Here is a 22333-nt window from a genome sequence, read left to right on the forward strand (position 1 = left end):
ACTGTCTTGATTGAGGGGTCGTCTCTAGCCCGAGTACTCTGACTGTAAGAGAGCTAGACGGACATTTGGACATAACAATGTCCGTCTAGCTCTCTTAGTCAGAGTACTCGGGCTAGGTCGTCTCATATCTCCAAAACATATTTATATCCATAGAGGTATGGTACAACGCCTTTCAAGGGGTCGGTGAGTGGGGGATTTGCCTTGAAATTTTTACAGTGGCCAGCTGTTGGCATACGCGTTACATGTAACAGGGTGTTACTAATTATGTAACGCTCTAGGGGTAGAGGAAGAGGGTACTGTGTTCAAGACTGTTATTTTTATTCATTACTTAGACCTAAAAAGGTGTTTTTTTTTAATGCGCGGTCAGTCTAGAATCGATCCCCATCGGCGGGTATACAAAAAGACCATGGTATGTGATATCCTGTCTGTGGGATGGTACATATAAACAATCCCTTGCTAAAAAAAAAAATGTAGCGGGTTTCCAAGGCGCTTGTGCAGGGATTTCAGCGGGGTTGGGGTTATCTAGACTGTTAAGCGAAGTTTATATGGGGCCATGCTCCCCCCCCCCCCCCCCCCCCAAAAAAAAAAAACACCTTTCAAAAAAATTTTAAGCTTGGGCAAGTAAGGGTTTCGACCTCCAAAACCCTCCCCCTGCACATTCACCCGATTCCTCTCTAAGATTATATACATGTCAAAATTACCAAATGTTAGACATCCAACAGCAGATGGAAGGAAGGATAGGATATATTTTATTTAACGACGCACTCAACACATTTTATTTACGGTTATATGGGGTCGGATGATTATTAAATCAATATGCTTTATCTTTGATGTCGTTACCCCCCCCCCAACTTTACCCTTTCCAAACGAAATAATATTTATTTGAATTTGTCGATTTTAACACGTAAAATTAAGAAGTGAAAACGTTCATTGTCTACTTTAGTTTGTATACTAGTAACACATTAATCATGTCTATATTTTAAAAATAAAATATACTAAAGTTCTACTAACACTTTATAAAAGATCAATTCTGAAATAGGAAGGTACGACTGTCGATAATACGTTGTCAAGATCAAACCGGTTTTAACTAAAGACTCTAGTACCATATCCTCAACCGAACGTTCTTCGTACAGCGCAAGATTTCTCTTTTAATTTTTTGAGACGGACCCTACAATTTGAAATCGGCAAACGCACGTGTTAACTGAAACTGACAACAGGCTGTCGTTTGTGCTTTGCCGAGCTATGGCGGCACAGGCGACGAATCAAGCGTATATGTTTGACGATATCCGTTCATAGCGAACACACACGACTTTTTTAAAAGTGCATTTGAGCTTGTATTTCACATTTGTACATGATGTTATAATATGGTAACGAGATAATGTAACTTTAAATAAAACATTTCCTTCCTTCCTTCAATAAATGGGGGAAGTAACTACGTCACTTGGAATTATTACTCTCACCAGATGGCATAATTTTCCAGGAAATAGGAAGAGTTACGACGTATTGAAATTTGTTTCATTAGTCATGGCAGAAAACGTTTTTCTTTTTATTCCTAATATTATCGGTAAGTCGCTAACTGTGTTAATTTATAAATGGTTGTTTGATAACCGAGTAAAAATGCATGCAACATTGTTTCTGTGCTAATGTAAATTATCGGTCAAGGGGAGATTACTCAGTGTATTGGAACTAATTATCCACAAGATTATACCCTTCAAGTTAACAGTGACAACTAGGTTCCCCGATTACCATTATTTGACACATATTAATAAACACACTTCCCAAAATGCACATGTAATGTTATAAGCTGTTTCCTACAATTTTAATAAAGTAACTGGGGCATTCCATGTCAAATCTTTTAGGACCCTCCCTCAGTCCCTGTGGATTTCAAGGAAATTGGCCTTATACAAGTTATAGTAGTAAACTTGTGAGAAAACTTCTGAACCAAAATTTTAGATTTCTAGCTCAATTAGTCTTCAAGATTCAAATCATTGAAGTTTGACCTTGGGGGTACCACCCCTCTAGAAAAGGCTAATTGAGGTAGAGAAATTAAAAAAATGCTTTTTAAAGATCTTGAATAGACAAATACAGTGCTGTACAGTGTATCGGTGCACATAAGCATTCAAAGACCATTTTCTATGTGAACACTGTGAAATACTTAATAAAATGTGTCTCTCACCAATGAAGCAGTGCATAATCTGAGATGCACTACAAATTGTTTTATGTCTGTAGTAAATAAACATTTTAAAATTGTCCATAAATGTGGACACCCCCTTGTATCCAAAATTATTTGCATGTCCGGTGATTCGGCACAGTAGATGTGGATTGTTAACCCCCCCCCCCCCAAAGTTTCATTTTGACATGAACTTTGACCGTGACCCCCAAATATATTGTTACAGATTTAAAAAATTGTGCCGCCTTTATGAGCAGTCATATTTCAACCATCATAAAACAAACATTTCTTTCTCATTTTGATTAAAACTGCCCTTATAGTTATAATTAGTTTCAGCATTCAACAGGGCTCGAAATGGCCTGTGGCCAGCTCGCCAAATGCTGGGCTACTTAAATATAAAAAAATAATGGTGTTAGTCGCCAAAATAATATTATTTGGGCGATCTTCTTTAGAGCTATAACAAGTGAGCCACTGTTAATATTGTTTTGCATATATTTATTACACATTAAAATCTTGCTTGTGGCTCATGGTTCGCTTACCTTAATTTGCCAACATCCATTATTATTGTTTGTGCCACCATATTTTTTTGGCGAGTTTCGAGCCCTGATTCAGTAGTGTTGATGTAACAGTAAAATGAGTTAGTGTCGGCATTTGTTCTGCTGATGCAATTTGATGAAAGACTCAATGAAAATATGTGATCTACTCAAATGGTCTTTTAGCTATTGATTTGCCATTATAACTCATGAGCACTTATACTTCAACCACTATACTTTATTATTTTTTATCCCACTGCCCTCTTTCCTTTCTCTCCATTGAATTCCGTCTCATTTCCTTTTGATCTGGCAGCTCCTATCTTTCAACTTCTTTCACAGTCCACCTCCACATCCCAGTCCTTGTCTCTCCAACTGCAGCAGGTACTTGTCTCTTGTGACTATCTGTGCCACACACCTGCCATTCCTCATCAGCTTTTAGCTGTGGGCCTAGTCTGACTGCTTCGGAGAATGTTCAGTAGTTACTGCTGGCATTGTAAAGAGGCACTTGTAACCACCTACTATACACCCATACTACCGGCGGTCGTTAGTTCAACCACTATACATGTAAAAACAAACACTTTTTTTTCTTTATAAAACATACATTTATTTCAACATCTTACCTTATATTATGTGAAACTGCATTCTAACATTGACTTTTATGAATAATACTGTACTGAAGATATTTGTGAATTAATTAAATTACTAAGTACATAATATATTGCAGAGCCTATTGTTTTAACATTAGAATGGATACATATTGGCTAGATTTAAAAATTAGTTACCGGTATAGTCAATTTTAATGAATATTTAAAAATGTAATTCTTTTGCAGATTACTTCAGGATTATATTTGCATTTATATCGTTCTACTACATGCCATTTGCCCCAGTAAAGGCATCAGTATGCTATCTGCTCAGTGGTTTCCTTGATGCATTTGATGGACATGCTGCAAGAATGCTCAATCAAGGTACCTTACTATATTGTTTATAGATCTTGTCTTTGCAGTTGTAGGCTTTTTAATGGGTCATTCATTGGTTTGTGTTGTTTTATACTCCAGGGTTCGAATTTCACCACGATACTGACAGCAGTTGCTGTAGCTGCCCTCTGTACTTGCCATTATGCCCCCAAAATGTTACGGCATTGACGACACACAAAAAAAAATGCTGCCATGCATTAACAGGTTTACAACCGTGCCCTTCTCATACTTTTCAACGTTGTATAGGTATCCTTCTTTGTTCCATAGTAATGTTTTACTCACTATGTCAAATAAAAGTGTAAAAACACCCATATTTCTTGGAAGTTTTCTTTTAAAATTTATTTGTGTTATAACTTCCATCAACAACAACCCAAGAGGCTACGGTACACTGCTATGATTCGCAGACTATTTGATTGGTTCCCAGTGTGACCATTTGGTTTACCGTGAAGTGCATACACCAGTCTAGTAGACGTTTTTCTGCTCTGTCTGGCTGAACTTGTCCCAGTATGATATAGTTTTATGTCTTTATAGTTTTCTTGTATTAACTTGATTGAAATAGTCTGACATACTTACCAAACTCTGTTAGAAACTAAATCCAACTTGGATGAAAGGGCAATTACCCCAAATGAAAATTTAATGTCAGATTATACCAAAATTAATATTAAATTATCCTACCGATATCTACCAAATTCCACACTCACGCATGCGCACTTGCCATTAAGTTACATATTTTGTTGTTGAACATCAAAATGCTCCAGCAAGGGAAAATGAAAAAACAAAACAAGTTTAGCTCGGCAGCAGCCAAATGTGCAAAGCTGTCCCAACTTCTTTAGGTATAAGTACTTCAACTAAACTTAGTTTTGTCATTTGATATAGTTATTAGCTGTGGAATTGCAGAGCGCATATTGGCAGTGACTGCAGACTAGGACCAGAAGACATTTGAGCTACTGTCCAGTCAGTACAAATGCACGACAGTCACACATATCAAGGCATCCGTATCCAACAAATTGCCATACGGTGAAATCATTTTTGTCTGAGAAAGTAAGTTGGTAGAAACTAAGTTATTAAACGAAAGGCTATACTTGCAAAGAAATTCGAATACTTTTATTTATTCTGAATGCGTTTGATTTTCATCATCTGTGATTCCATGTTAAACTCATGTTAAGAAAATAGGGCCTTTTACAATTAGGAACATTATGAGAACTAACAAGGTCTAAGCGACAAACAACAATAGCAATGGAACATCCCAATAAAGTACAACAATAAACATTAAGACCCCCTTGACAGTCTAGGACCCATGCTTATAAAACAGTTAAAGTCTAGACTCCCAAGTCTTGAGTAACAATTTGAGACAACACCATACAAATTGCATGCACTGGTAATGGGTGTGAAATCATCAAAGATTTCAAGATTTCAGTCTTGACTTAATATTTTATAGGCATTTTATAATCTTTTATAAATGCTTTCTTTTGATTAGCTTTTCTCTGTTTTCGATTCCAGGAAGTAAGCTTGGCGCCATGTTGGACCAGCTGACGGACCGAATCACCACCATGTGTTTGTGTGCGGCCCTGTGTCACTTCTACCCAAGCTACATGCTGTTCTTCCAGTTCAGTATGGCTCTCGACATCTTCAGTCACTGGATTCACCTGCATAGGTACGTAAAACTACAATCACAACCCTGGCAAGTAACCATGGCAATCGGCAATGCTGTGGAGATTGCTGCAGTGATTTTAATTTTCTGTGACATTTATTTTGCCACTAAACTTTCAATTTTCTCTATAACTTTAATTTTTAGTTGATTGTTTATTGTTGTAATACTCACAAATTAAACTGATCTTTTACACAAGACCTGTAAAACTGCCATGTAAAATGCTTTGAGACTATTTTTCTACAGCATATTTTTCCATGACCAATTTCTTCATTGTTAAAATTACAATTTAAAAAAAAAATATATATCTGTATATGTAACGCATTTGTGGTCAGTCTAACATTGTAATAACTCGAATGGATGTTTTCTAAAATTGAATGCTAAATTTAAAAAAGCATGTTTTGAAAATTTGGTGGTTTGGTTTTAGTTTTTCTTTTCTGCATCAACATTTTGGTACTCATTTCACTTTTAGAATATTTGATTTGGTATTTCAGTTCTATGATGAAAGGCAGCACAAGCCACAAAATCATTGATCTGTCTGCAAACCCTGTTTTGTATTATTACTACCACAATAAGGTACGTATTTGATTTGTCATTTCTTTCCATTTTTATCAAATATCACCACATCTGTCTAGGATTAAAAAAAAATTAACAGCTGGATATTACATGAACTAACAGTAAGAATTAAATAATTTAGCACATATTCTTTAAAATGAAGTCACCACTTAGTATATGCTGTTCTGTCTGGAAAAGATCCCTTGCTACAATTAAAAAAATGTGGGTTTCCCTTTTTAAGACTATATGTCAGAATTACCAATTAACTAAATAATAAATGTAAACTTTAAAACATATTTAATAAAGTTCGGAGTAAATAATGTAAATGATGTCAAATGTAAATACTAGTAATTATATGGTGAATATAAAAAGATAGCGGCCCAAATTTACAAAGCTTGTTTATGTCTTGCATTCTTAATCACCTGTTTTTAATAAAAACAGGCTTTGTAAATTTGACCCTGCATGTTTTTCTTATTAATAAGTTCTGATAACATAATGATATTTCAGATAGTGCTGTTTACATTCTGTGCTGCTAACGAACTCTTCTACTGTCTTCTGTATTTGAACTACTTCACAGCTGGTCCAGTGTGTAAGTACATTACTGTAAATTACTTTATTTTCGCGGGAACCTAATTTTTGTGCTTTTCGCAGTTCTTTGCCTTGATTCAATTCAATCTAAGCTGTACAATATGCTGCTTCATTATGAAAACGAAAATCACTGGTATTACTTGTGATTTTGTGTTGTATTGTATTCCAGATTTTGCGTTGTTTTATATTATAGTGCCACTTGGACCGCTGTCGATTGGACTGTGGAAACTCCTGGTTATTATCTGTGCTCCTCTGTCCTTCCTGAAGATGGCTATCAGCGGAATCCAGCTCACCACTGCGTGTCAGAATATCGCTGCGATGGATGTCGCAGAGAGAGAGCAGGCACAGCGCGAACAGAAGATCAAGTGATCTCACTGAGTTGTCTCCTCTTGCTTCAACTATCATGATCTCTAAAACAACTGTTTGGAATTTAACGTTGTGGAGATTACAAGAAATATATGAGCTTAATTTTAAAAGCCTCATTTGATTTACATTAATTTAAAACACTTAAACACTTGCATTTAAAAAAATGTGTTTCGTAAATTCAGCTTTTTGTGTAGCTTTATCTATTAGGAGAGTTGCCTCCCATGTATGTTCAGCCATTAAATTATAGAAGAATCGGCCTCGGTGGCGCAGTGGTTAAGTCATTGGTCAACAGGCTGGTAGGTTCAGGGTTCACAGCCCAGATAGCTGAGGTGTGTGCCCAGGACAACATGCTTGAACCTTAATTGGATATAAGCGCGAAAATATGTTGAAATGAAAATAGAAGAACACTGGCCTCATTGGTGTCGTGGTTAAGCCATCGGACATGAGGCTGGTAGGTACAGGGTTTGCAGCCCTGTACTGGCTCCCACCCAGAGTGAGTTTTAACGACTCAATGGGTAGGTATAAGACCACTACATGCTCTTCTCTCTCACTAACCACTAACAAACTAACAACTAACCTAGTAGTCCTGGACAAACAGCCCAGATAGCTAAGGTGTGTGCCAAGGACAGTGTGCTTGAAATTTAATTGGATATAAGCACAGAAACTGCATATATGCCAGACGAATTCAGACCCGTAGGAACAATGTCGGGGAGGGTGTGTGTGCACAACCTTTAGTTGGGGGCATAAGCCATATTTTTATCTTTATTTATATAAAGTAGGACAAAAACATACATTTTGAGAAGCTTGCTATAGTTATTAGATGTAAATTACATTTGTTATCAAATCTTTTACAGGCATAATGTGTTTGTGGATTATTTATACAAATTAAGTGTGTAAGATAGGTAAATGTTAGTGCTAAAGCCTAATAAGGGCTGTAATAATTTAATATTGTTAGTTTTCAAGGCACAGTTCATATCCTTCATATATTTATGCGATACCTTGACTGTCTATCTTTCTAAGACTCACAGTTGGAGATTATGAACTTCGATTCATTGTTTGATTCTACTGATTTAGTCCGGGTATATGTACCATTAAATTTTATACATATCATACTTGGTTGTTCTGTCTCCAAAGTGTTTCATGTGCAGTCTCTTTATAACTAGGGACCCGACATGGGGACTTCCATGTGATTAATCACAACTGAATTTATTTGTGAAATGTCACTGCCAAAACCCTGCATTTTGTTGACCATATTTTATCTTTTATGAGTATGCAGGTGTTGGTCCACGGGGTGTCTTGACCCTCAAATTTCCGAATGTTTTTTAATTTTTTTTACTCCAGTTAAAGTGCTTTTGCCCATTAGATACGTTTTAAAACAACTTCTTGTAAGGTAAATGGTATCTAACTCTAACGGCCTCTCATGTATTATCCTTTATTTAACATAGCTCATAATTTTATGTTATACTGTAGTTATAAAAAAATTCTTGGTGTGAATAGATTTTAAATGAATTTTAAATTTGAAAACAAAATGCCATAGATACACAGCAAGTTAAAATTACTGTAACAACTGAAATAACTAGTTATTACAGTATTAAAATACTGGTAGTTATGTTTTCATTGGGGTACTCACATACTTGGCATTTAGTACATTTGAAACTGATGCTTTAATCTAAAACATCTAGTACATTGTATCTAGTCAGTTACATTTAATTATTTAATTTGTATGTTATGTAACATATTTGCATAATACATCATAATTTCTCTCATCCGGAAATATATGTCAGCACTGTCCCATGAAAGACAGATTTGAAAGACTAAAAAGGAGAGCACGATGACATGGGTAATACATGTAAGCAGCCATATTAATGCGACATCATCAGATAAGTTTTAGATTGATATTTTGTTCTTAAAACCTTCATTATAAAAGCGGTCTTGTTAATTTGTAATGTTGACTGGCATTTAACACATGAAACAAACACTGCAATTATGACACTGAAGTTGATCAAATGAAAAGTTACTTTTACAGTCATCTTTGTCTATTTGTAAAATAGTAGTTCATTTACCGAATGGATGAGAGAAAAGGAATCTCATCTTATACGGCCATGTGGGATAGAAAAATAACATCATTGATGGTGGGAATTTTCACCCTGGGACTTGACAAGCCTCATCTTAGCTAGAAATGCCCACCACCTTCGTGTATTTTTCTATCGCACATGGCTGCATATGTTGGATTCTGAAATTCATGGATGAATGAAACATCATACCATTGATTTTGTTTTATGCACAAATTATTTTATTTTGTTTTGCTTGTGAGATTGAAAAATCATTGCCTTCCTCCACCCCATTTCATAATTTGTGAAATTTACCAAATAAAAAAAATTATAATTTTTTTTAATTACATATTATGTACATTCCACACGATAGAATTAATTTTTACTGTAAAAGAAACCTGTTTGAAGTTAATTTTATTGGGTTGCTATTAAGTTTGTTTGAATATATTTAAGTTACTGATATTGCATTTCAGTTATTACAGGCAAGGATATTTATGTCAAATATCAATTATAATTATGTTTTACTTGCTGATTACGAGCTATTGAAACTTTTTATCATTTTAAAATGTATTGAATCATTGAATTTGTTTCTACTTATTATTCCATCAGGAAAGTTAATTGAAGGGCAAATCTTCTGTGACAAAGTTTTAATTAACTGTTGGGTATTTGTATGGTCCTATTAATTTTATCTTTGTAATATTTGGAGGTTCAAACAGCTAATGAATTCAGAAGTATTTTCTATTTGAATTTTTAAAGGAAGCTATTTAGCATTTTTACAAATAAATTATTTAGAAATATTATTTGCTTTACTGTAAACGTGATATAAGAAATTAATAATTTTTTTGTAATTCATATCTGTTTTCATACTTTAAAATTCATATTAACATTTTATAATGATGTACATTTAATAATTTTTATACATGTATTTATTTTTCTACGTTCAGTTATTTTATTTAATTATGTAATTTTATTGTCTTAAATATGTATCATTCATTATATATATATATATATATATATATATATATATATATATATATATATATATATATGTATATCTGTGCATGTAGCACAAATGTAAAACCCAAACAGTGTTTAAATATTGTAAAGTATTGAAATTTTCAATTTAAAGCTTCCATGTCAGAGTTGAAATTACAATATTTCATTATTTTCACATTTATGTGTAATAAATAACTTCAAATTAAATGATCCCACGTATAATCTTTCCATACTTCACTCTACAATAATAAGGATTTCCCAAATAATTTGTGGCTAAATGAATGTGTACACATAAAACAGTAATGTCACTAGTTTGTGTTTGAAACATTCAAGATTCCCCTTTAAAAACAAATTTCTATTTAGTAAATGGCATTATTTATTTGTAATTTTTTATATCTATATAGCTGATGGTATTATCATTGTTTCAAAGCAAAAATTAATAAATATTTTTGGCAAGAACTGCCATTATTGCAACTTTGTTATAGCACCATTAAGTGTAATGACGTTTATGTTTATGCTGATGTTTATGAATATCTTGGAACAAGTGCTACTGTAGTGAATGTTGTAAAATGTTGGCTGGAAATAAAGTGTATTTCAACAGAGAAGTGTGCTTAAACCAGAACATCAAATATAGCATCATACAGGTGTTTATTGTGGAATTAACCAACAGACCTATATGAACAGTATGTGAAAAGGAGGCGGATGGGTGGGACACAAGCACTTTGATTAATATATATAGTAGGGAACAAATTAAATATCTTACGCCTCAAGTTGGAGGCACAGACCCGTCTGTCAGTGTCCATGGTCAACTGTCAAGACATGTATATGAAAGATTGTGGCATGTATAGTCATGTCCATGGGGAAAATGCATATATACATTTTTTCTAATGAAAAAATGTAGCAGGTATCCTCTGAAAACTGTCACAGTTACTAAATGTTTTGACATCCAATAGCCGGGAGGGAAAAAGTGGCCGCTTAAGACAGGTGACCGCTGATTACAGGTGGCCGCTAGGACAGGTTTGAAATCGTATCAGACAGCCCCCTTTGAGTCACAAGTGAAACAACTATTTCATCAACATATTTCCTTACAAATGCAATGATGGCTGCCCCTCTACAAGAGGCAAACATATTGCAACATACGATGGAATTGTGTTGTCCGATAAAGAATATATTCGTCCATATCAATATGAGGCTGACCACCGCATGCCCCTCTACACATTCGATGCATATCAGCAAAGCTACAGATAGATCACGATATCTGCTACAGATACAGGCGTAGTAGCCTTGGCTATTGCAGCAATGGATGTACTTGAGATATGTCAATAGTTTGTGGTTTCTAGCCATGGCGAAACATGCGGTACATCTCTGCTCACGTCATCCCGACCAAATTGGTGCGGCAAAGGGAATGGGGATTAGTTCATCTCAAAATGACCTCTACATGTGATTCCCTGTATTTCTGTGTGATATAATGTATCTAGATGAATGTCGTAAGTGTATTTTAGTTGTGGTACTGGTATTTATGGGTCATAGTTTGGTTGATATATTGCATATAGTGTTTTAACCCACAACCGTTAAAATTGTTGCCTATGATATTCCGGTCGTCCATTTTGACGGAAAGCCTCGATTTTGAAAGTCGATTAGTCGAGATAGTAAGTTGATCGATGAAGAAAAATAATTTGATGTGATGTCCTTTCCCAGCCACCGTAGTTTTCAGTTGGTATAAACACCAGGACGACCATATTAGAAATGAGCAATGTGACCTAACGACTAAAATGCCGTAATAGGATCCGATAAACATATTTTACACTGCCCAATAACATTGAAGTATTCTGGTCATTATTCTTGGAAATCGTATCTTTCATATAAAGGTAACTGACCACAGTAACTATTAATAATGTCCATAATTGAAAAAACCCACCCCAAAACCAAGCCCACAAAGAGTGAAGTATCTCGGTGTCTCTGTGTATTGACACCTGTTGGTCTAATGATACATGTCAAATGCAGGTAGCCGGTCACAATATATTTCGATTTATTTCCACAGGCAGAAAGTTTCTGATAGCACAAATGACTCTTAATAATCTTTTTCGAAATGACGTTGACAAAGCTGCCACTGAAGCTTGTTTTACCGAAAAAGGATGGGAAACGAATGCTGGAGGAATTTTGTTTTTTTAGAAAAGATTGGAAGATAAGTCCTGTAAACTATCTTATCAAGAAGATTAAAAGTCAATGGATCACCAAGAGACTGAAGTCGGTGTCTGAAAAGGACGGGCGACACGATGCCCACCACTTTAAGTAAACTAAGTTTGGAGGCTATTTCTACTGAATACGATGCATCACTGACCAAAATGATGGCTGATGCTATTCCATATTTTGAACTATTTTGCATAACTTTTCATCTCTTTGGTGAAACTCTTGCAAATTTAATATTTCTTCATCGTTTTAGATGAAGTGACTACTTGACAGTTATGGCAGTACTCGTTATGGAAGTACCCATGGTACCTGATATCACTATTGTAACAATGATTCATGAATGCATGTCATCACAGCTGTACTTAATCTAATGAGTTCTGTTTGGTGCTAGTTTTGATTTATAAGCTAGTCTGGGAGTGGAAAGTCTTCTTTGTGGCGGTGCAAGAAAGATGAAATCTCCAGTAATGGATTTAATCGGAGTGGCTGTCCTCCTATAGACGAGACACTGGATAGAGATTCATGGAATCAACCACTATTTTGCCAAATTCACATTCGACCTTGCATTGTGCAGAGATACGGCCCTGATCAGGTATTACGTTTGTGTGGTGCAGAATTAAGTCAAATCAGCTGTTTGACATGCAATTTTGATTCAGTCACTATTTTAAAAGCGTTGAATATATATATATATATATATATATATATATATATATATATATATATATATATATATACTACTCAAAAGAATTTAAGGGTCAGACGATATTTTCGACATTATTTTCTGAATGTCAGTTATATTAGCTAGACCATAATGTCACGCATGGTATTGTTCCATTTTGACGAAAGTGGGTCTAAACAACCCATAAATGAATTAAAATCCACTGTCATTGACACTGTCGACTAGTTCTAATGGCGAAAACATGCTTACATTTGCACGTAAATTAGGGCGAAAGCGAAAGATCTGCTAAGTGCCCATAACTTGCTTTTTCACAAAGCGCTTCATTTGCACGCTTTGCATGTGTATTCCATGTTCCCAATGCTGAATTTTCGTATAATTGGAGCTTGCGTTCGTGTACGGTGCACACTCCAAATTCGACGTCAACTGGCAATCGAAGATCGAGGAAGGGCTATTGCTTGGCTTCAGGATGGCAATACGCAAAGAAATGTTGCTCTGAGACTTGGTGTCAGTCAGAGTGTCGTTGGCCGACTGTGGCAACGGTACCAAGCAACGAATTCTGTTCGAAATCGTCCACGTTCGGGAAGACCCCGAAGCACTACAAATAGAGAGGACCGCTACATCACCAATATGGCTCTACGTCAACGCACAACCACTGCACGCCGATTACGTGACAATCTGCGGACTGCGACTGGAACTCGAGTGTCTGATCAAACCATACGCAATCGTCAATAATCTACGCTGCCGTCGCCAGGCTGTTCGACCACCACTCCTACCACGTCACAGAACGGCCAGACGTCACTGGTGCACGCTTCATCTGCGGTGGCAACGTGTTCAGTGGGGTCGAGTGATGTTCACTGATGAGTCCAGGTTTAGTCTCCAGTTCAACGACGGTCGAGTTCGTGTCTACAGACGTCCTGGGGAGCGCTTCGCTGACGTTAACGTTAGACAACGTCACCGCTTCGGTGGTGGCAGCGTCATGGTGTGGGGCGGCATCTCTATCCACCACAGGACCCCCTCTATGTGGTGGATGGCAATCTGAATGGAATCCGCTGAATGAGATTATCCGGCCGTTGGTTCTCCCAGGCCTTCAGCAGATTGGCGACGGTGCAGTTCTGCAGGATGACAATGCCAGACCCCACCGCGCCAGGGTGGTAACGGACTTTCTCAGACAACAAGGTATCGCCAGGATGGATTGGCCAGCATATTCGCCTGACTTGGCCCCAATAGAGAAAGGCCTGGGACGAATTAGGCAGGAGAGTTCGGGATAACCATGCCCCTTTCATGATCGGGGTCAACTTCTTATGGCAGAGTGGCAGGCCATTCCCCAAGAGTTCTTCAGACGTCTGATCAACAGCATGAGGCAACGATGTGTCGAGTGTATTCGCGCCAGGGGTGGATTCACACACTATTAAACGAATGTTCTAATGTGTAAAATCCATGTTTGACAACCTTCAACTTTGACAGCATGTCATGTGACTTTCTTGTATACAGTGACGTTTATTTGTGGTTTTTTGTAAATATGGAACAATAAATTAAATTTTTGGTGTAGTTTACATCATCAGTCTAATACACTCTGAAACTTATTTGGTTATACATTTTTGACCCTTAAATTCTTTTGAGTAGTATATATATATATATATATATATATATATATATATATATATCTATATATATATATATATATATATATATATAGTCAAACCTGTCTTAAGCGGTCACGCAAGGGAGTAGATAAAGAATGAAAGAAAGAAATGTTTTATTTAACGACGCACTCAACACATTTTATTTACGGTTATATGGCGTCAGACATATGGTTAAGGACCACACAGATTTTGAGAGGAAACACGCTGTCGCCACTACATGGGCTACTCTTCCGATTAGCAGTAAGGGATCTTTTATTTGCGCTTCCCACAGGCAGGATAGCACAAACCATGGCCTTTGTTGAACCAGTTATGGATCACTGGTCGGTGCAAGTGGTTTACACCTACCCATTGAGCCCTGCGGAGCACTCACTCGGGTTTTGGAGTCGGTATTAAAAATCCCATGCCTCGACTGGGATCCGAACCCAGTACCTACCAGCCTGTAGACCGGAGTACATAAAAGTGTCCGCTTAAGACAGGTGACCGCTGATTACAGTTTGCCACATATGTAGTCTTTAAAACATTTGTTGTTGTTTCTTGTTTTACAGTCTGTACTGTTGATCAACGGATGTGTCCTTCACAGTTCACTATTAATCAACTTGTGACATGTCTCCTTAAAAAAAAAAAAAAAAAAAAATTCAAATGGAATGTATTAAATTAACCGTTCTCAACATGTTTGTTTTCATTTTCTATTTAATTATTTAATCCCTATTTCATGCGGTGTATGGTCATAGTAAGTGCATCTACAAATGTCAAGCGTAACCTGCTCAGAGGCAATTAGATGCATTGCAGAGTCATACTTTCTTAACTGATACACAGTAGAGATGTCGGGACTGAATGGGTACTAGTATTCCTGAAGGTGTGAAGATAGGTTATTTGCTGCACCTTAATATCTCTGTTGTTAAAATATCCCTTTTGTATAATAGTAACATTTAATACGGCCGCTTAATACAGGTATTTTAGCGATTTGGGGTCCGATTTAGGTGGCCGCTGGGCGCGTTAGACAGGTGACCGCTTATTGCAGGTGCATTTACATTATAAATCATTTGGGAAGAAAAAAGTGGTCGCTTAAGGCAGGTGACCGCTAGGACAGGTTTGACTATATATATATATGAATTTTTATCACATGCTATCAGGTACAGACTATTCTTATTCTGGTTTAAATACTTTACAAGTCATTAATCAGTAAAGTGATAATTTTTTGTTGGTTTGTTTTTTGAAGTGGGGAGCGGGGCACCCGTTATATTAATGTGTGATCTGGTGAATTCTGCATTGGATAATGGTTCTATCAGATGGTCATATGTAAAGTCTACATTTTGTTTTATACGAAAGATGATGCTTGACCAATTCACTGTATGCTGTGATTATATTAGGGTATCTGTGGTGCAAAGGTTGTGCACTATCCCAGAATCACAAGGACCGAATTTACGAAGCCTGTTTTGCTTAGACGCAATTTTAAAAGCCTTGTTAATGTTGGTATATGTAGTTACACGCGTGTAAGACATAAACAGGCGTTGTAAATTCGACCCCAAATATTGATCCACTACCGTGCTTTAAGTACACCTGTTACACTGTAAAACTGGTGTCAGTCTGTAATGGTAGATTTTTCAAAAGCCACCACAACTACGTGCCATCTTGAACAAATAATTCTAATTCAGTCCAACCTGCTTCTCTGACAAACGTGCGTTTCGCTTAGTGAAAGCAACATGACCTTTGTATGTGTAATTTAGCATGCAGTGAACAAATACACGACCGATAAATAGAACGTATAATACGAAGATACGTAGAAAACGTAACGTGTATGCTTTACAATGATAACTGGAGGAAACACAGCACGGCGGAAGCATGTAGACATTGGGGAGGGGCTGACTGAGATCGATGGCGCAAAGCAAAGTTTCCAGGGGGGTCGGGGTAGGCTCCTCCGTAAAATGTTTGAAAACAGGTGTCCTGAACTGCAATTCCCTGCATTCTACACGTAAAATTCATTTCTGCCTTAAGATTTACTACCAATAATATTTTTAATTCAGAATTATTGAGACTAGAGCCCCTCCCCCACTGCTCCGTCATGCCTGGAAAAAGGCTTAAATTTAGTACTGGGTTTTCAACAGCAAACGTCTAAATTGGGATGAAGAGGCTGATTAATGGGATAAAATACTAAATACAGAAAGTTTCATGGGAAAATAAACGTAACAAAAATTATATCTGAACACTTCCAACTAATTCGACAAAAGTAGTTATTTGACCTGCTTTTATTTATTTAGGTCTGACATCAGCCATCTTATGTTCAGACCAACCCGTAATTGGATGACAAATCGGAGCACAACAGAGCTCCTAACCCAAACAGGTTCGATTGTTCTCTAGTCAGATGGAGCCGACCTTGTTTGTTTATGTGAAGATTGAACTAGAGCGTAATTCGTACTGAAAATGGTTAATTTTCGACAACCACATTACATACTGACGTCCAAAAGAAAGTACCGTATACCAAGACCGAGAGACTACTGAAAACCCCCCCAAAATATGTTGCATGTTCAAAAGATCATTCATGCGAGTGGTGTTTGGTATGTTGTGCACAAAATTGCATTCCATAAAAGCAGAAACATTTAACCATCATTTCATTTCCATTATCCAAATTACAAAGGAATATAATTAATTTTTCTTGGTATAGTTTCATTTGGACATTGTATAGTTGCCAAGTATTCGTATCTAAAATATTAAAAGTTTAATTAATCTGACACTGCAGATCGTTAGTTTGAGATCATTTTCGTTCATGTTTGACATTAAATGTCATACTGGTAACAAGTAGAAACACTTCTAGAAGAAGGAAATGTTTTCTATCCGATAAAGCCGACACCTGCGTCATAGGGCATATTCAAGTTGTGTATCATCGTCGTCATCATCCTCGTCGTCGTCGCCATCGTCATCGTTGTCATCATCGTCGTCATCATCATCATCATCATCTAATTCGGACGTATAAACAAGCCACACTAAAACTACTGATTGCGTATATATTTATTATCAACAAATACATGAAATGGATCATAGAGACATTCCGATATGTTTCCATTTCCTAAATTATAATATTCAACACCTATCTATTAAGACTACACAAGGCACCTAAAACGTGGTCTTAAAAAGTAGGTGGCCTTTATATACAGATTAAAATATATCGCTATGCATGCCGCGTCTAACTACCCTTTGAAAAGAGATACCTGTTATGCAAGGTGTCTGTGTATATATCACAACTAGAATTCTGAACACAAATCTAAGGTGATATTATGACAGTATTTATACACTGCTTATGCGTGGGGAAACTGGTTAATTAGCGTTAAAACACACAGAGGATTCTAATATTATTGCTTGATAGTGATACAATCAGGGCTTTTAGAATTTTTACAAAATCCACTAGCCATGGGATCAGTGATTTTTAAAATGTACTAGCCACAATTATAAATTCACTAGCCCTACTTAATACAATTTTACTAATAGTAATAATCAGTATGTTACCGAAAGATAGAGATAGCGATTAATAACACTAAGATTGGGAGGTGGAGATGGAGGCAGGATACTCATATTTACAAAATAGACTTAAATGCAGGATTTTACAACTTTTTTTCACTAGCCATTGGGCATGGCAGTAGTAGTTATTTACTAGCCCAACACTGAATATGACTTGCCATGGGAGTGGGGCTACCATACTTTAGAAGCCCTGTACAACAAAAACAATGTTAGTTATTGATATGTGAACCGTACACTCATTTCTAACTTGTATTATGGACACTTTAAAAATAAAATCAGTATTCAAATATACCAGCAAAGCAAATATACTGAACACAAAAAGACAATTGTTACATTAAATTCAGGTGTTTTTTAAAGAAGGGATTAACATAATAATATTGAGATTCGGAAACATTACAGGTTGATGTACCATTTTACAGAAATGGGTCTTTGTAATCATGTAAACATATTCTAACTATGAACTAACCATAACCCCGATTTGTGGGGTTTTTGTTTGTGTTCAGTGTATGTAAATATGTTATGACATGTTATAAGTTAAAAGTAATAGCAGCGCATTTATAGATTATAATCGTTTTAAAGTAAACATTTATAATTGTAAAGCTTCTACTTTGAATAACAAATTTGCTATTGCTCGTTTATAACTCCGTGACCTATACACTGATTATCACATTACGTTAACAGGAATCGATCCTGAAACTCTTGCTATACGGAAACTTTATAAAGGCATAATTTGAAAGCACTAAACAATGTTTTGGGACCCGTGCAATATTGCACACGTAGCTGTGTAGCGAAGCTACGTTCATTTCAATTCTCAGCACTAATTTTAGGCATAAGAAGCTTAATTTAACACCACAGAGGTGGGATCATTGTTTTCCAAGTTTACATCTTTTACAACCGGCGGATCCAAGGAATCGAAAATGAAGAAGCCCTTTTGTACATTTAACAATTTCATTATATTCCTAAAAAAACAGGGACCTCATTCGTCGGATTTGAGTCAATATATTGACCTTTTTTCTGGGGTAGTTTAATCCGATTCGCTAAAAATGCCCAAATTAAAATATTTTTTTGGATAAATTTGCATTATAAATTGCCAATACATGTGCATGTGTATTTTTAATGTTTTACAATAAGGTTCGATTTGATTACTTTTCTATTACCAGCAAATTTCTATTACTGTATTTGATCATATTTTAAAGTTACAATCTCGTTTTATCATATTATAACATTTTTTAATGCAAAATTCAAACGCACCTACAGTTTAATCGAACTTTATAGAACTGCCTCCATACAACATTTGTAGCCATATTTTGTAATACTATGACGTAATGTAAAACGTTGCGACAAACGCTAGAATTCTGCGTATTACTAATGTGAAAATAAGTATATTTTCAGAACCATCGTCATATTTTCCAATAACAGGTAACAACATGAAGTTCACCGTTTCTTCTCTTATATGATATGAAATATGGGAGATTTACGGCATGTAAGACAAAACAGTGAAAAGGAACCTCGCTATCCGAGTGTCAAAATGGAGAACATCACATTTTAATGAGACATCTATATTAGCGATTTTTTTCTCAAAGGATATCAGAGAATGCTATGCGATGATAAAAACCTGGCGAAAGAATGGGGATGAATTATTTAAAATGGTTAAATGATAAAACTATGATATTTCAGCTTTAAAATGCCACCAAGTGTGGGGCCAAAGTGTGCAGTAAATCCAACCTATTCAGCGTTGAGACCCTACACATACTGAAGACCTAGTAATACAACCAATCAGACTGGCAATATTAATTTAAACGATGTACAAAGTAGAAACCCAACACAATTGTACTTCATATGTCTTCACATGAATCTAAGGGCACCTGTATTCGATGGGAGCATGTGCCCAGATCCCCCACACCCAACTTGTTTGTGACCATAGATTATAGAATAATACTTTATTACCCGCATGCTTTACAATAAACGGTTACATAATTACTGTGTTATTTTTAATAATCTTTATAGCTTGTACCAACATATTGTTATGGCAGACTTTTGACGTCACTAGTCTATACTGACTGCAACCTTGTAACAGTTGCGGTTTGTGAAATTGACATCATCCATTTAGCTATGGCGTTGTAACTTGCTTTCAGTAACGAGAACATAAAAAGGTAACTGAATACATGGACTGATTAAGTAATTAATCACAGCTGAACTTTTGTTGTTGTTTTCTTATAGTTAATAAATGGGAACCATTTACTAAGTGTGTACCGATGGGGTGATACTTCAGCATTTTACAGCTCTTCTCGTTCAGATTTATATGGACATCAATTGTGCAGTGAATACGCTCATACTTAATGTTGGTTATAATTTACAGAATGCGGATAAAAAATAAATTACCACACATGCATAAGTGTCGCACAAAATTTATGGAACTCGTTTGGTAATTGTTTTAATACTTTTATACCCCTCGCTCTCGCTCGGAGAGAAAAACAAACAAAAACAATTTCAAAACTCGTTTCATAAATTTCGTATGGCACTCCCGCTCAAAAAATAAGCTAAATATGTATATATATGTACGTGTCCACCGGTATCCATTACCATGGCTACCCATCGAATGAAACTGTCTGCCAACAGTGTTTGCCAATAGTGGTCTGTCTCACAGGCAGGTTTAGGCAAAGAACCCCCAGACAAACACGGCTAGCGTCATGAGGATCACAGCGTTGATGTTGAGGACTCGCCGCCATGCCTTCGACTCGTGAATTGACGTCTGCTTCGCTTCCAACGCCTTGGTCTGTTCCGGCGTGAGCTTGACGGCGCCCATCTTCTCGATACCACAGACCCACTCGAACGCCTTCTTGTACCATGGAAGGGTGTCGTATTCCTCTGCAAAAAGTAACATAAATGTCATGACTGCAAGTACAATTTACTATATGTACAGTAGATTATAGACTTACTCTGCGAAATGTTGCCACACCAACCATGAGCCAATTTCGCAAAACATCGTAAGTTTACGTCTGCGGCTATCAGTTATACCAGACTAAAGGCCCAGTCATTGTTTGAAACCTATTTCGCGCAGAAAATTATATCATAACGGAAGATGCAGCGTTTTAAGGAAAAACGAAAATGAATATGTGTACTTCTAACTGTATTTACTGTACTATACTAGTAATAAGAATTGTTATTTAGTCGTAAATTTACGTTTACGTGCAAAACTAGTCTTACGAGGTTTTGTGAAATTGGTTCCAGACTACTAATGGCATGCCCGAAAAGCATCCTACACAAAACGCCAGTCTTGAACTGAGACCAAAACGCATTGATACGGTTTGGTACCCGTATTTGGCGTGTCACGACCCGCATCCTATCGGGATCAAAACGCATCGATACGTTTTGAAGTTTGGTGTGTCAACGGTATTATAATCTTAAGCATTTAAACTTACTGGGCGAAATTTACAAAGCCTGTTTGTGTGTTACACGCGTGTAACTACATACATTTACAATGCTTAAACACCGGTTTGTGTGTTACACGCGTGTAACTACATACATTTACAATGCTTAAACACCGGTTTGTGTGTTACACGCGTGTAACTACATACATTTACAATGCTTAAACACGGGCGTTTAAGAAAAACACTGTCCCGAGTTAGGTTCCCAATCATATCGTAGGCCAGACTCGGATCGAAATGGGCGTGTTTGAAACACCAGTGGTATATGAACACGTAAAACTAGTTGCCTACCTACCTACCTACCTACCTACCTACCTACCTAAGCAAATTCAATTCATTACATTTTAAATGAACACCCCCCACATACACACACCTACGGAAGTATAAAATAGTTACCAAAAGAACGAAAGAACCCGAAACAAACTCCAAAGGATGCTCGCCCCACACACAAATGTGTATTGTGCTGAAACAAATCTACAAAATATTATACCCAGCAGAATTACGAGTTGGTGGACGTCCATGGATCTATAGACTAGCACATACCTTGTACAAATTCGAGTGATTTAGCAGGTTCGGCGTCCGCGTTAGCAACGTCCTCGTCAGGTGAGATGTCGATACGTTCACGAGTTTCATAGCGGCTCCAGAACGTCAGTCGATACAGCTGGATAGAGAAAGAAAGATTTTATTTCATTTCCAAACACTACAGATAATTGAGAGTGATTAATCCTATGATCCGTCACAACCTAGACTAACGATCTACCACTGAGCCGCACCCCACCCCTATCTACCACCACTGAGCCGCACCCCACCCCTATCTACCACCACTGAGCCGCACCCCACCCCTATCTACCACCACTGAGCCGCACCCCACCCCTATCTACCACATATCTATTATTTTATTGCCTCTTACTCTGTGTCTATTAAGATAGAGTTGGGCACTATCTTTCATGTATTTCGTATGCTAAAAACACACCATACTATAAGTATTACAGAAACAAACTG

General features: G+C 36.6%; 2 protein-coding genes across 2 annotated transcripts in view; one reads left to right on the forward strand and one right to left on the reverse strand.

Annotated features, from left to right (window-relative positions):
- Positions 1-1465: 1465 nt before the first annotated feature.
- Positions 1466-7206, forward strand: LOC121389595 (CDP-diacylglycerol--inositol 3-phosphatidyltransferase-like). The gene is made up of 6 exons (XM_041521250.1): positions 1466-1564; positions 3534-3668; positions 5178-5331; positions 5820-5901; positions 6388-6469; positions 6662-7206. The coding sequence occupies exons 1-6, from the start codon at positions 1525-1527 to the stop codon at positions 6835-6837; spliced, it is 669 nt and encodes a 222-aa protein (XP_041377184.1). The 5' UTR covers positions 1466-1524; the 3' UTR covers positions 6838-7206.
- Positions 7207-17378: 10172 nt separating this feature from the next.
- Positions 17379-22333, reverse strand: part of LOC121367822 (sodium/glucose cotransporter 4-like) — a 40014-nt gene continuing 35059 nt past the window's right edge. Inside the window, exons 13-14 of the mRNA XM_041492210.1 lie at positions 21875-21992; positions 17379-20771 (exon numbers count right to left, since the gene is read on the reverse strand). Coding sequence (XP_041348144.1) covers positions 20557-20771; positions 21875-21992 — 333 coding nt within the window. The 3' untranslated portion in view covers positions 17379-20556. The remainder of the gene's footprint in view (positions 20772-21874; positions 21993-22333) is intronic.

This window comes from Gigantopelta aegis, chromosome 3, assembly GCF_016097555.1.
Source record: "Gigantopelta aegis isolate Gae_Host chromosome 3, Gae_host_genome, whole genome shotgun sequence".
NCBI classification, from domain to species: domain Eukaryota; kingdom Metazoa; phylum Mollusca; class Gastropoda; order Neomphalida; family Peltospiridae; genus Gigantopelta; species Gigantopelta aegis.

Excerpts from the sequence above, each read along its gene's own strand:
- LOC121389595 (XM_041521250.1), top strand. The coding sequence starts at position 1,525 with ATGGCAGAAAACGTTTTTCTTTTTATTCCTAATATTATCG. Across the intron at positions 1,565-3,533 it reads TTTTATTCCTAATATTATCG|ATTACTTCAGGATTATATTT; the intron begins GTAAGTCGCTAA and ends ATTCTTTTGCAG. Across the intron at positions 3,669-5,177 it reads TGCAAGAATGCTCAATCAAG|GAAGTAAGCTTGGCGCCATG; the intron begins GTACCTTACTAT and ends TTTCGATTCCAG.